This window comes from Bidens hawaiensis, unplaced genomic scaffold, assembly GCF_021521415.1.
Source record: "Bidens hawaiensis isolate Kalapana, Puna unplaced genomic scaffold, B.hawaiensis_p1.1 tig00074580_1, whole genome shotgun sequence".
Classification (NCBI taxonomy): Eukaryota; Viridiplantae; Streptophyta; class Magnoliopsida; order Asterales; family Asteraceae; genus Bidens; species Bidens hawaiensis.
Window position 1 is genome coordinate 10,001 of NW_027506698.1, and position 12,971 is coordinate 22,971.

Consider the following 12,971-nt stretch of genomic DNA (forward strand, 5'->3'; position numbering starts at 1 on the left):
TCAATACAAGAACATACTTGTTCGCTACATCTCATACTCTCAGAAACCAACTCAATGGGTATAGTTTCCTACAAAAATTAAACCTCATTAGACCTTAGTACCATAACAACCATGAAAGAAATTGAAATTGATTTAGACCTCAGTCCATCAACAACTTTCTCTTTGTTGACATACAGTTTAACATGTAGTTAAGCCACTAAGCAACTACGGATCCTCTCATCTTTTTTCTTATAACTAAATCAATCTAAACAAAAATCAAAGCAATCCACACAAGATATTTTCTCCTGTAATTGAATCCACATCAGAATTAAAACGTCAAAAAAATTATTCAGTTACAAAATCAAATCAAACTAAAACAAACAAATAAGGTAGACACAAAAAAAAAACAACGAAAATACCTAAATCTAAAATCAATCAAGAATTAGTGAATGTTATGGTATTTCTTGATTATTAGACATTTGGTTTATTATGTCATTTGTTTCTAGTTCAGGGGGGTTTTGTAATTTGTTTATGATACTTATAGTCTTTTGATGCATGAATGAGAGCATTGGCAGATTTGGTTAATTCCTTCTATTTCTTAAATTTCTTTCTGAACACGTTTCTAACCCTATCAAGGGTATCAGAGCATCCAATCGATCCCTATCGGAATCGTCTATCACCATGACAAACACCAGAAGCCAAGATGTTGATAACTCGCTCAAGGAGCATTAGAAGGCTATCGTTGAACTTCAGTCCTCACTCGCGAACATGATGCATCAACAAGAAGAATTCTTGAAGAAGTCGAATGAAGACACTAGTTCCGGCAGCTATTCCGGAGCGTTTGGGAACCAAGACCCGAACAAAAATAACCGGCCGATAAGGGTGGGAAAGGTCGAATTTCCCAAATTCAATGGCTAAGATGTTAACAGATGGGTATACCGGTGTTAACACTTCTTTGAGGTTGATGAGACACAACAGAATATGCGACTATGGAACACCGTCATTCACCTCGAAGGAGACGCAATCCAGTGGCATTCACCTTGATCAGAATTATCATGGAGAGACTATGTACTAGCCATCACTACTCGTTTCTCGAATGCAATGTTCGAGGACGCAATGGAGGAGTTGGCATCTCTCAATCAGGGAGATGACTTACAGGTATATAACTCGGATTTTGACAGGTTTCGTAATAAAGTTACGATTAGTGAGTCACAAGCGATTAGTCTCTATGTGAAAGGGTTGAAACCGAAAGTCAAAGGCCCAGTTAAGATGTATAAACCTCGAACCCTGCATGAGGCTTAAGGGTTGGCAAGAATCTAAAATATTAATAATATGAACTTATTGAACACTATTACGGGGAAGGGTGTTCCCTTGAAAACTTCATAAACGAACCGTATCACACCAGCGGTAAACGCCACTAAATTGCCTTTACTGCCAGTCCCATACTCAAAAACAACTGGGGGAGCAACCACTAAGTTTAATCCTACTAACTAACCACGTCGCCTAACCAGCAAAGAATTGGAACGCAAACGAGCGAAAGGTGAGTGTTTTTGGTGCACCGAAAAGTTTGTACCGGGTCATAAGTGCACAAAAAATCAATTGTTTATTATCGAGGTTAACGATGATGATGAAAACGATGATAATGGTTCTACTGATGGGGATGAATCAGACCCCCAAATTTCTATTCATGCATTAACCGGGCTGCCCTCTTACTCGACAATGAGGATTATGGGTTCAATGGGGATGCACCAACTTCATATCCAAATTAACTCGAGTTCTAATGACAATTTTATTGACAACAGGTTAGCCAAGAAACTTCAATGTATGGTTAAAGATATTCCTTCAATTAAAGTGGGTGTAGCCGATGGCAATCAACTTTAAGTGTAAGAAACTTTGCCCCGAGTTCTAGTGGACCATGGAGGGTAAATGGTTCACAAACGAGGTCCTCCTTATTCCATTAGAAAACTATGACATGATCCTAGGTGTCCAATGGTTATCTCCATTGGAATACATTTTGTGGAACTTTCAAAAGATGACAATGAAGTTTAAGAGAGATGGGGTGGCTTGTGAGCTTAAAGGCATTGAGAACAACAAGTTTTTGGTGTGTTCTGGGGAAAAAATGGGGTCCATCTTACATAAGAAAGCCAAGAGTAATTCTTCTCAACTATTTAGTATACAACTCACAAAACCTCAGGTACCCTTTGATTCAAAAATTGTACCAGGGAAGGATGACTGCATATGGCAGCCTCTATTTATCGAGTTCAGAGATGTGTTCCAAGCACCCACCATTTTACCACCCGAGCGTAAATTTGATCATAAGATTGTTTTAAAGGAGGGTACAACACCGATTAGTCAACGTTCGTACCGGTACCCAATGGTACAGAAAAATGTTATCGACAAAACGATCCGGGAACTTTTGGAAGCAGGTATTATACGTGGCAGGCAAAGTGACCTCACTGCACCGGTTGTTCTAGTTAAGAAAAAATACGGTCAGTGGCGGATGTGTATGGACTATTGAAGGTTAAATGAAGCAACGGTAAAAAATAAATTTTCCATTCCCCTTATTGAAAAATTGTTAGACGAGCTTGGTGGTGCGGTGATATTTTCTAAACTCGACTTGCGATCTGGTTATCATTAGGTATGAATGTGCCCTAAAGACTTTCACAAAACATCCTTTCGCACGCACGAAGGTCACTACGAATTTATGGTAATGCCGTTTGGCCTTACGAATGCCCCGGCGACCTTTCAGGCAATTATGAACCACGTTTTTTAGCCACTTTTGAGGAAAGGAGTGCTAGTTTTTTTGACGATATTCTAGTATACAGCAAAGACAACAAGCAACACTTAGACCATCTTGAACAAGTACTTCGACTAATGCGAGAGTACAAGTTGTTCGCCAAACAGTCTAAATGTGTTTTTGGGGGCCAAGCAGTCGAGTACTTGGGACACATTATTTCAAAGGAAGGGGTTAGCACCAACCCCTCCAAGGTTGAGGCCATCACCAATTGGCTGACACCCAAAACGCTTATACAACTCAGTGGATTCTTAGCTTTAGCCGACTACTACCGGCGCTTTATACGATCTTTCGGGGTCATTGCAAAACCACTTACCGACCTTTTAAAAAAGGATACTTTTGGATGGCACGAAGGTGCTCAAATAGCCTTTGATCAGCTCAAATTGGCGTTGTCATCAGCCCCTATTTTCTCCTTACCAGATTTCTCTAAGCAGTTTGTAATCGAGACTGATGCTTCGGCATGTGTTCTAGGGGCGGTACTGATGCAAGAAAAACACCCCATTTCCTTTATTAGCAACGCATTATCTCCCAAACAACAGGCCCTGTCAGTTTATGAAAAGGAGTTGTTTGCGATCCTAATGGCGGTGAAGCACTGGCATTATTATCTTGTAACCGACCATTTCCTTATCCTTACGTATCAATAGAAATATTTACTAACTCAAAAGGTGACAATGCCTCTCCAACATAAATGGCTCGCCAAGCTAACGGGTTATAGTTATTCCATTGACTATAAAAAGGGGAATGAGAACATGGCGGCCGACGCATTATCACGGGTGTAGGGGGTAACATTATTTACTATTGTAGTGAACTCTTTTGAACCCATACTCATGCAACGAATCATCACTAGCCTGAAATACGACAAGCAACTTCAAGGAATAATGAATAAATTTAAAGGTGGTGACGTGGTACCAAATTTTAAATGGAATGGGGTATGGTTGACAAATAAGGGTAAACTGATTGTGGGGGTGATAAACATTTAAGGGAATACATTATGAAACTTTGCCATGGTTCACTGACTGGGGGACACTCAGGAATTCATGCATTCATGCAAAGAGTAAAAGGTATGTTCTATTGGAATGGGATCACCAAGATGGTGAGACAAATTATACGGAATTGTGACGTTTGCATGCGATCCAAGCACGAAAATGTGGCATCGCGGGTTTATTGAAACCGTTACCCATACCTAACACGGTTTGGACCGATATCTCTATGGACTTTATCGGCGCCCTCTGATGTACATAATATTATACATCTTTTCGGCATCAAATAATCTCTAAAAACTGCAATTTCAATTAAATAACATAGCACAAAAGGCTACTTATCATAATAAAATGTAATTTCAGGTGAAACCAAGCCCCAAACGAAGAAACAAGCGAAAATATGAACAAAAACGAAAGAAAACACAAGAAAAACAAGAAACACGCCCCCATGCTTCTGAACACCAGAAAAGACAAAAATCTACAAGAAAAGACAAAAACTGGGAACAAAAGCACGGGGCCGTGTCTCTCAACTACGGGGCCGTGGTCACCTTTCAGAAACGACAAAAAGAATTAGCACATGCAACTAAAAAGCACGGGGCCGTGCCTCACGAAGCACGGGGCCGTGGTGAGTCATCATGTACGATCTGACAACATGCAAATGGGACACGTAGCCACGAGTCCGTGCTTAATAAAGCACGAGGCTGTGCTTCGACAACCTATAAATAGAGGATCTTGTGTCATTTGAGAAGTGTGCCTTGAAAAGAATTCTATCCGGTTTTCTCTTATAAAAACATACACTAACACTCATATTGAAGATCTAGTGAAGAGTTTGAAGGCTTGGAGGTCATCACCATCAACCATCATCATCAATGTTTTGGATAAAAATAAGCTAAGGATAATAAATCCAAATCTATAAAGTGAGGTATAGTGCTAACACGATAAGAGGGAATGTATAATCGAAACCTTGATGAACACAACGATTTGATCACGAGGGAAAAAACCCTTGATTATGATAATCTTACTTCGGTCAAAAACTAGCAAGGTAATCTTTGGTCGAATTGCTTCGGTCAAAGATTAACAATGTAATCCTTGGTCGGATGGTACGTGATTATTATAATCTCCGGCACAAAAAACCCTCAGACGGTGAAAACTATCACTGTCAAGTTTAGTAACGGTAAAAAGATGATTACAAGTGTTGTGGAGTTGTTGATCAACGAATGCTATATGTGTGACTACAAAATATCTTAGCAGCTAGAATATGTGTGTTTGTGTGTGTTCTAATGTTGATCACGACTCGGTATATAAAGAAAAATACATATAACTAACTAACAACTATGTCCTATAATCACGCTAGTCTTCCACTCTCTTCCATCGTGCTCTTTGACCACGTGCTAGCAGACGTTTAATGACGAAATAAGCGGTAGACTAGGTCTAGGAGCCGTTGTGGTTACTTAAACATCAATCTCCACACGAAATCGTGCATTAATAGATATGCTGAATAAGGATCCTGGATCCATACTCCAGCTAGAGAATACTCCATAAGGATAATTGATGCAAGCACGTCTTCAAGAATAACTTATCTTGTCTTTTAGTACTCGGAAATCGGTCTTATTATTCCGTTACTTCTCGCTTTAGCTTAGTCTTCAATCTTGACTATATGCTATAGATGTCTCGTAGCGGAACGTACAGTAGACTGGATCTTAGAGTTGTTATACCTGTCTAACACATCACCATACTAAACACAATCATTAGTAAACAAATAACACCGAGGATCATTGATCCTTTATAACTTGTTACATATCTCAAGGATAATCTATCCATAAGATAGTTAAGGAGTAAGGATCATCAGCATAAAATTCATGCCCTAACAATTGCCCCCAAAATGGCGAGTGATAGTGGAACACAGCTGTCATTTTGAAATTCAAACTTCTGCGAAAACTGATAGATGGGACGGTTTTGCCAGAAATATTTACCATTTAGCCCCCGGTTAATAATAACCGTCTATATATGCCGTCCTATATCTTGGTTATAATCATACCTCCAGCCGACGCATCAGGTATCCCTCCTATTCTTTTCTTATTTTCTTTAACAATGTCTACTGTTTCAACTTCTTCTTCTCTGTCTCCCTCTAAACCTTCCGAATAATTTTCCAATGACCCCGAGTTGTCGAAAATGGAACCACAATGCCTCATAGCCAACCCGTCTACTGAGATTTGTAAACTCACAGATCCCGAGATCGACGAGTTTCGCTCGTTGTTTCCTCCGAAAACCCTATTCCGACCTTACGAATCCAGTGTCCACTGCGACGTATATTCCAAAGTCTGGGTGTGTTTTCCGGTGAGTCCGTTCCTGATCGGCTACAAGTATCCTTTTCCTCCTTTCACTCAAAGTTTCTTCGATTCCACCGGCATATCCTATATACAGGCTATGCCTATGGTTTGTAGGGTCCTTAGCACTATCGAGAGAATCATCGAGGAGCAAGAGATTGATTTTGGTCTTACAGAGTTATCACAACTGTACACCCTTACTACCCACAGTTCTGCCCGATTTATCTTCAAATCCAAGCCTCGACAACCTCACCCGATACTAAAAGTCACTTTAAATGATTCCTTGTGGAGGAATCAGTTTTTCTTTGTAAAACGTGACTCAATACCAGGAGGGATTGATCTCCCTTCAAAGTGGGTTAGAAAGGGTAGGATCCTGGATCCTTAAGAATAGCAGGATCCTTGATGCTTCAACTTTAATTCTGAATCTTCCTTTTTGTTTGCAGTTGACAACTTTGCTTCTTTGGGCAAGTTACCTGGTACAGAAGAGAAAACAAAATGGTTCCTAGCACTGGATACCGAGGTTAGAACCTTTCAAGCTCGTTTTGTTGAAGCTTTCTGTGTTATTTCCTCGTGTTCCAGCATGTCAAGTAAGTTAATATTTTTAAGATAAACAAAATTAGTTTGAATACTTATCTATTAATTTTTCTTTTGTAGGCGCCAAGAAATCCCAGAAATCAGTTGGCAAGTTCTCCCTGGAAGATATTAACTATATGGTCACCTCTCCTGTCATCAAGAAAGAAGCTTCAAAAGCAACCACTAGTTCCGAGCCCAAGACTGCAACAACCAGGGCTAAGTCCGCTGCTTCCAAAAGAAAGAGGTCCTTTGATCCCGAAACCCATTATGAGATTGTCCTCTCTATAAGTATCCTGATACTTTGAGTTTTAGGATCCAATATTCTTCTGATCTTGATTGCTTTGTTGTGTATAGGCGATGAGTGCTTTCAAAGAGCACTACGAAAAGGTCATAGGCCAGATGAGTGATAAGTTATCGGGGTTAGGGAAACCCGTGGTTGCCAAGGATAAGGCCATGATCCAGCTATCCAAAGAGAAAAAATAGTTGGAGGATCAGCTATCCTTAGCAGAAACCCAGCGTCAAGAGGCAGTGGAGCAGGCTACGGATGAAGCCAAGGTGTAGGCTGCCAGGTCAGTATTCCAAGCACAGATAAAGATGGCGAAGGAGGCCGGTGATCCCGCTTTCGATAAGACGACCTGGGATGTGGAAAAGTGGAAGACTGCCCTTGATGATCTTGGTGGTGAGTACGATGAGGAGATGGCTGAAAATACTGAGGTTGGGACTAGTGGCGTCAAGGAGGTGGCTGAAGCTGGTAAGGGAGAAGGTGCTGCTGAGGGTGAAGATGCAGCTTAAGTGGGCGATGAAGGATGCAGAAGACAAGGCCTGAGCCCACTTTTTTATTTTGTGTTGATGTTTTTTTGAACAATAACTTTGGTTTGTAATAGACATTAGTAACTAAGGTAAAGGATCCATGATCCTTAAGACAATTTGCGGGGGTAACAAAGGTGGATGGATCCTCTGTTTGTGGAGATGAAGCCTTTGATGCCCCTGTTTTTAATTTTCCTGCACTCATGAATAGTTAGTAGTTCTTACTTAACCCGGATGGATGGTCCATCTTTTGTATGGTGAAGTCCGGGTTAAGAATTTTGGATAAGTCCTGGTGACTTATGTTTTAATAATATTAAACTTTTAACTATCTGCTTGTTATTTATTTTAAAAGTTTGTTTGATATAACTTTAGCATTATTGAGATTTTTGAAAAATAATATTGAGTAAGAGATTTTAAGATAAAAGATCCTTATGAAAATTATATAGGATAGAATATTCTTAAAGGACAAACTCTAGGATAAAGTATCCTTAAAATTTGACAAAAGCTTTTACAGAATACCCTTAAAGAAATAAGCCATTTAAATTAAAACATTTAAAATTATTGAAACTAAGACAAAATAAATTCATCAATAGAGATCATACCATAGGGTCTAGGTAGACCTAAATTACCATAAGTATTGAACCTTCAATGATCCTTGAAGAAATAACCTTAGAATATTGAATCCATACAACTTTGTCTTCATGATAAACTTAGAAAATCTATTGCATACAATTTTTAGTGTTAACTGGGATCAAACCCGTTAATCTGGGGACAAGCCCAAATAATAAACCGGGGACAAGCCCGTACAACTAGGGACAAGCCCGTGTACTAGGGACAAGCCCGTGAACTGGGGACAAGCCCAAAACCAGGGACATGCCCGTGAACTGGGGACAAGCCCAAAACTGGGGACAATCCCAAATACGGATGTTAACTGGGGACTCGCCCAAACCGGGATTTAACCCAAACGTAAGTGACGTGAAAACGCCAAAACCTTAGCTAACATGAAAATGTTAGAAACCTTTGTCTTGAGATAACGTGAAAACGTTATAAACCGGTGGTATGGTACGTCTACCATAATTCGTAGGATCCTCCATATAGCCAAAAACAACGAAATTGTCAGCCACTAAGCGTGTACTGGTCCCGCTGCCCCGGACTATACGTTGGATAACGTGCGCTCTAGGCGAGAGTGTAGAAACTCTATTTATAAGAGTGAAAACCTTTAAACCTTAGAGGATATGACAATCGGGGGTCATACCCAAACGTGGGCTAGGCCAAGAGAAATAGGATAGTACCTCGAATGTAAAGGAGAGGTGGCTAACCTCTTGGTTATTATACATCTTGTTAATATCCTGCATTGTTACTCAAAACTTGGAAAAGACAAAATGTTAAGAATGTATTATCCTTAAATTAACAATAAGAAATTGAAAAGGATAAGTAGTCAGATAGATATTACCAATTTCGGGGATCCTTGATCCTTTAAGGATAATATATCCTCTCAGGATACTGGATCCTGATTAGAAAAAATACTTCTTGAGGTGGATAGCATTCCATGCTTTTGGTAATCTATTGCCTTCCATTGTGAGCAAATGATATGCCCCCTTTCCTGCTTCCGACTCGATCTGATAAGGTCATTCCCATTTGGGTGCTAACTTTCCATCAGCCGGATTGGTAGTATTTTGGAAGGCTTTCCTCAAGACTAGATCACCTTCTTGAAATCTTCTGATCCTTATATTCTTGTTGTATGCCCCAACTACCCATTGTTGATAAGCTGCCATTCTGATCTTAGCTAGGTCTATGAGTTCTTCTACAGTATCCAAGTCTTCAAGAAGGATTTCTTTGTTGGTTCCAGGATCACGGATGCTCGTTTTTGCAGTAGGAACCACCATTTCTGTAGGAATTACTGCCTCTGAGCCAAACAACAATGAGAAGGGTGTTTGACCTGTTGCATTCTTGGGTGTTGTCCTGTGGCCCAAAGAACATAAGGTAGCTCTTCGGCCCACTTTCCCTTCTTGGATCCTAGTTTCTTCTTTAGATTGTTGATGATGATTTTGTTACTAGATTCCGCTTGACCATTAGCTTGAGGATGCACTGGAGTAGAGGTTATCATCTTGATGCCCCAGCTGTCACAAAAGTTAGTGGTTCTTCCTGATAAACTGGGAACCATTGTCACAAATAATTTCCGAGGGGATACCAAATCTAGTAATAATATTTCTTTTAATGAAAGATATCACCTCTTTTTCGCGTACTTGAACAAAAGCTTCTGCTTCTATCCATTTTGAAAAATAGCCTGTCATTGCAAGCATGAATACTCTTCCTCTTGGTGCCTTAGGTAGTTTGCCCATAATATCCATACCCCATTTCATGAAAGGCTACGAAGAGGATATAGGATACATAGGTTCTGCTGGCTGGTGAAGGATGTTTGCATGTCGTTGACAAGCATCACATTTTTTTGAATATTCCATTGCATCTCTCTTCATTGTTGGTCAGAAGTAACCTGTTCTCAGAATCCTAGAAAACAGGGCTCTACCTCCGGTGTGATTACCACAGTCACCTTCATGAAAATCTTTGAGCACCTCTTGAATTTCAGGATCCTCGATACACCTCAAGTATGGACCTGCAAGAGATTTCCTGTATAGCATTTCATATAATAAAATGTATTGTGATACCTTGAGTTTGGAGGATTTGGGAATCTCGGTAATTGGAATCTCTCCTATTTGAATGTACTTCTTGATCGGAAGGATCCATGATTCCCGGTTATTTGAGGATGATGGATCCCAGAGTACAATTTCTTTGTCATTCGTTATCTCCTCAACTTCTTGTTCTCCTATTGCTGGTGAGAGAACATGAATGATTGGAATCTTCGTATCTTCCGGAATTTTCAGAGACGAGGCTAGATTTGCCAAAGCATTTGCCCCGGCATTTTCTTCTCTTGGTACCTGTACAATGCTAAATAACTCGAAGGATTTTGCTAATTCTTCACAACATCTAGGTATATGATTATTTTTTCTCTTTTAACAGCATATGAGCCATTAAAGTGGTTATCAATTAATAATGAATCTATATATATTTGTAGATACCTGATCCTCATGCACTTAGCTAATTGCAAACTTGCGGTCAAAGCCTCATATTCTGCTTCATTGTTTGTTGCTTGAAACTCACAGGCTATAGACTGGGGTAATATGTCCCCCTGTGGCGATTTCAGTAGGATCCCCAATCCTGTTCCTCTTACATTAGAAGCGCCGTTAGTGAAAAGTATCCAAGGATCCTTAGTCTTCTTTAGTTGTTAGACCTCCAAGTCAGCTTCTTTTTGTAGGTCACTAGTGAAATCAGCCACAAAGTCCGCCAGTGCTTGAGACTTGATTGCTGTTCTTGGCTCGTATTAGATATCATATGCACTTAATTTCATAGCCCACTTGGCCATTCTACCTGATAACTCTGGCTTTCTAAGAACATTCTTCACAGGATAATTAGTTCTCAAAATAATAGGATGAGTTTCAAAATAATTTCTCAATTTAGTAGAAGCCACAATGAGTGCAAGAATTAACTTTTCTAAATGAGAATACCTGGCTTTTGCATCTAGAAGACTTTTACTTACAGAGTAAACGGGATGTTGTTCACCTTCATGATCCTTTACCAAGACGGCACTTACTGCATTTCCTGAGACAACAAGATATAGATATAAGGATTCTCCAACCACGGGCTTCATTAGAGCTGGAGCTGAGGATAAGTAATCCTTCAAGGCTGTAAGCGCAGCCTCATGCTTCTCCATCCACTCAAACTTCTTATTCTTCCTAAGGATGTCATAGAAGTCTTTGCACTTCTAGGAGGATCTTGAGATGAACCTATTGAGAGCGGCTATTCTTCCTGGGAGCCTTTGGACATCCTTGGCGTTTGCAGGAGACTTCAAATTAAGGATGGCTTCAATCTGCTCGGGGCTTGCTTCAATTCCTCTTTTAGTCACCATATATCCCAGAAATTTTCCAGCCTTAACACCAAAGTGGCATTTTGACGGATTCAATTTCATGTTATACTGGTAGAGGATATTGAATGCTTCCTCGAGGTCTCTAAGGTGATCCTCAGCTTTCTTCGATTTTACCACCATATCGTCTATGTATACTTCCATAGTCTTGCCCAACTGATCCTTGAACATCATGTTGACTAGTCTTTGGTATGTTACGCCTGCATTTCTTAGTCCGAACGGCATAGCAGTATAACAGTATATGCCGATAGGAGTCATGAATGCTGTATCCTCTTGATCAGATGGTTCCATCTGAATTTGTTGAAATCCAGAGGAAGCATCCATAAAGGTAAGCATTTCATGTCCTGCCGTTGCATCCACCATGGAATCTATATGTGGTAATGGGAAAGGATCCTTGGGGCATGCCTTGTTTAAATCGGTAAAATCGACACACACCCTCCACTTTCCATTTTTTTTGAAACAACGGCCACATTAGCTACCCATCGAGGATACTGAACCTCTCTGATCATACCGGCCTTAAGAAGTTTTTCAACTTCTTCTTGTATGATCTTGTTCCTTTCAGGAGTGAATTTTCTTCGCTTCTGATGGATGGGTTTAACAGAAAAATCAAGGACTAATTTATGAGTAATTACCTCTCTTGAAATACCTGTCATGTCTGAGTGCTTGAAGGCAAAGGTAGATTTTCTTCGCCCTAAGAAGGATACTAAATCCTCCTCAATCTTGCTGGGGATACTGGATCCTAGGAACACCTTTATCTCTGGATTCTCGGGGTTCAATGATACCTCTTTAAGGTCTTTCTCCCGAGCTTCCAACATGTCCCTATGATGTTTCTGTGGTTGCTATGCTATAGTTTGCTTGGTTGTTGGCTTCATTGATGAAGAATAATAGTTCTTGGCCTCCGCTTGGTCACCAACTATCTTCACAACTCCCCAAGGAGTAGGTAACAATATGCATTGGTGATAAGTTGAGGCTACTGCCTTCATTCCATGCAGCCAGGGCCTACCTAAAATAACATTGCAACAAGAAAGGTTATCAATAACACAAAATTTCTGGTATGAATTTAACCCTTCATTATAAATTGGGAGGTTGATGTCCCCCAATGTCTTTTTGGTTTCTCCACTGAAACCGACTAGCATTGATGTTCTAGGGATGATCTCTAAATCTGGTATGTTCATCTTCTTGAGGACATCATGCTGGATAATGTTGACCGAGCTCCCACCGTCAACTAGGATCCTGCGTACATAGATACTGGATCCTAGGAACACCTTTATCTCTGGATTCTCGGGGTTCAATGATACCTCTTTAAGGTCTTTCTCCCGAGCTTCCAACATGTCCCTAGGATGTTGCTGTGGTTGCTATGCTATAGTTTGCTTGGTTGTTGGCTTCATTGATGAAGAATAATAGTTCTTGGCCTCCGCTTGGTCACCAACTATCTTCACAACTCCCCAAGGAGTAGGTAACACTATGCATTGGTGATAAGTTGAGGCTACTGCCTTCATTCCATGCAGCCAGGGCCTACCTAAAATAACATT

General features: G+C 40.2%; 1 protein-coding gene and 1 pseudogene across 1 annotated transcript; both read left to right on the forward strand.

The window, feature by feature from the left end:
• Positions 1-1,894: 1,894 nt before the first annotated feature.
• On the forward strand, positions 1,895-2,497 carry LOC143618415 (uncharacterized). The gene has a single exon (XM_077090641.1). The coding sequence runs from the start codon at positions 1,895-1,897 to the stop codon at positions 2,495-2,497; it is 603 nt and encodes a 200-aa protein (XP_076946756.1).
• A 356-nt stretch (positions 2,498-2,853) lies between these two features.
• Positions 2,854-3,417, forward strand: LOC143618416 (putative mitochondrial protein AtMg00860 pseudogene; annotated as a pseudogene).
• The last annotated feature ends 9,554 nt before the right edge of the window (positions 3,418-12,971 follow it).

What these genes read in the sequence shown, in the direction of transcription:
- LOC143618415 (XM_077090641.1), top strand. Translation starts at nt 1,895, where the DNA reads ATGGAGGGTAAATGGTTCACAAACGAGGTCCTCCTTATTCCATTAGAA.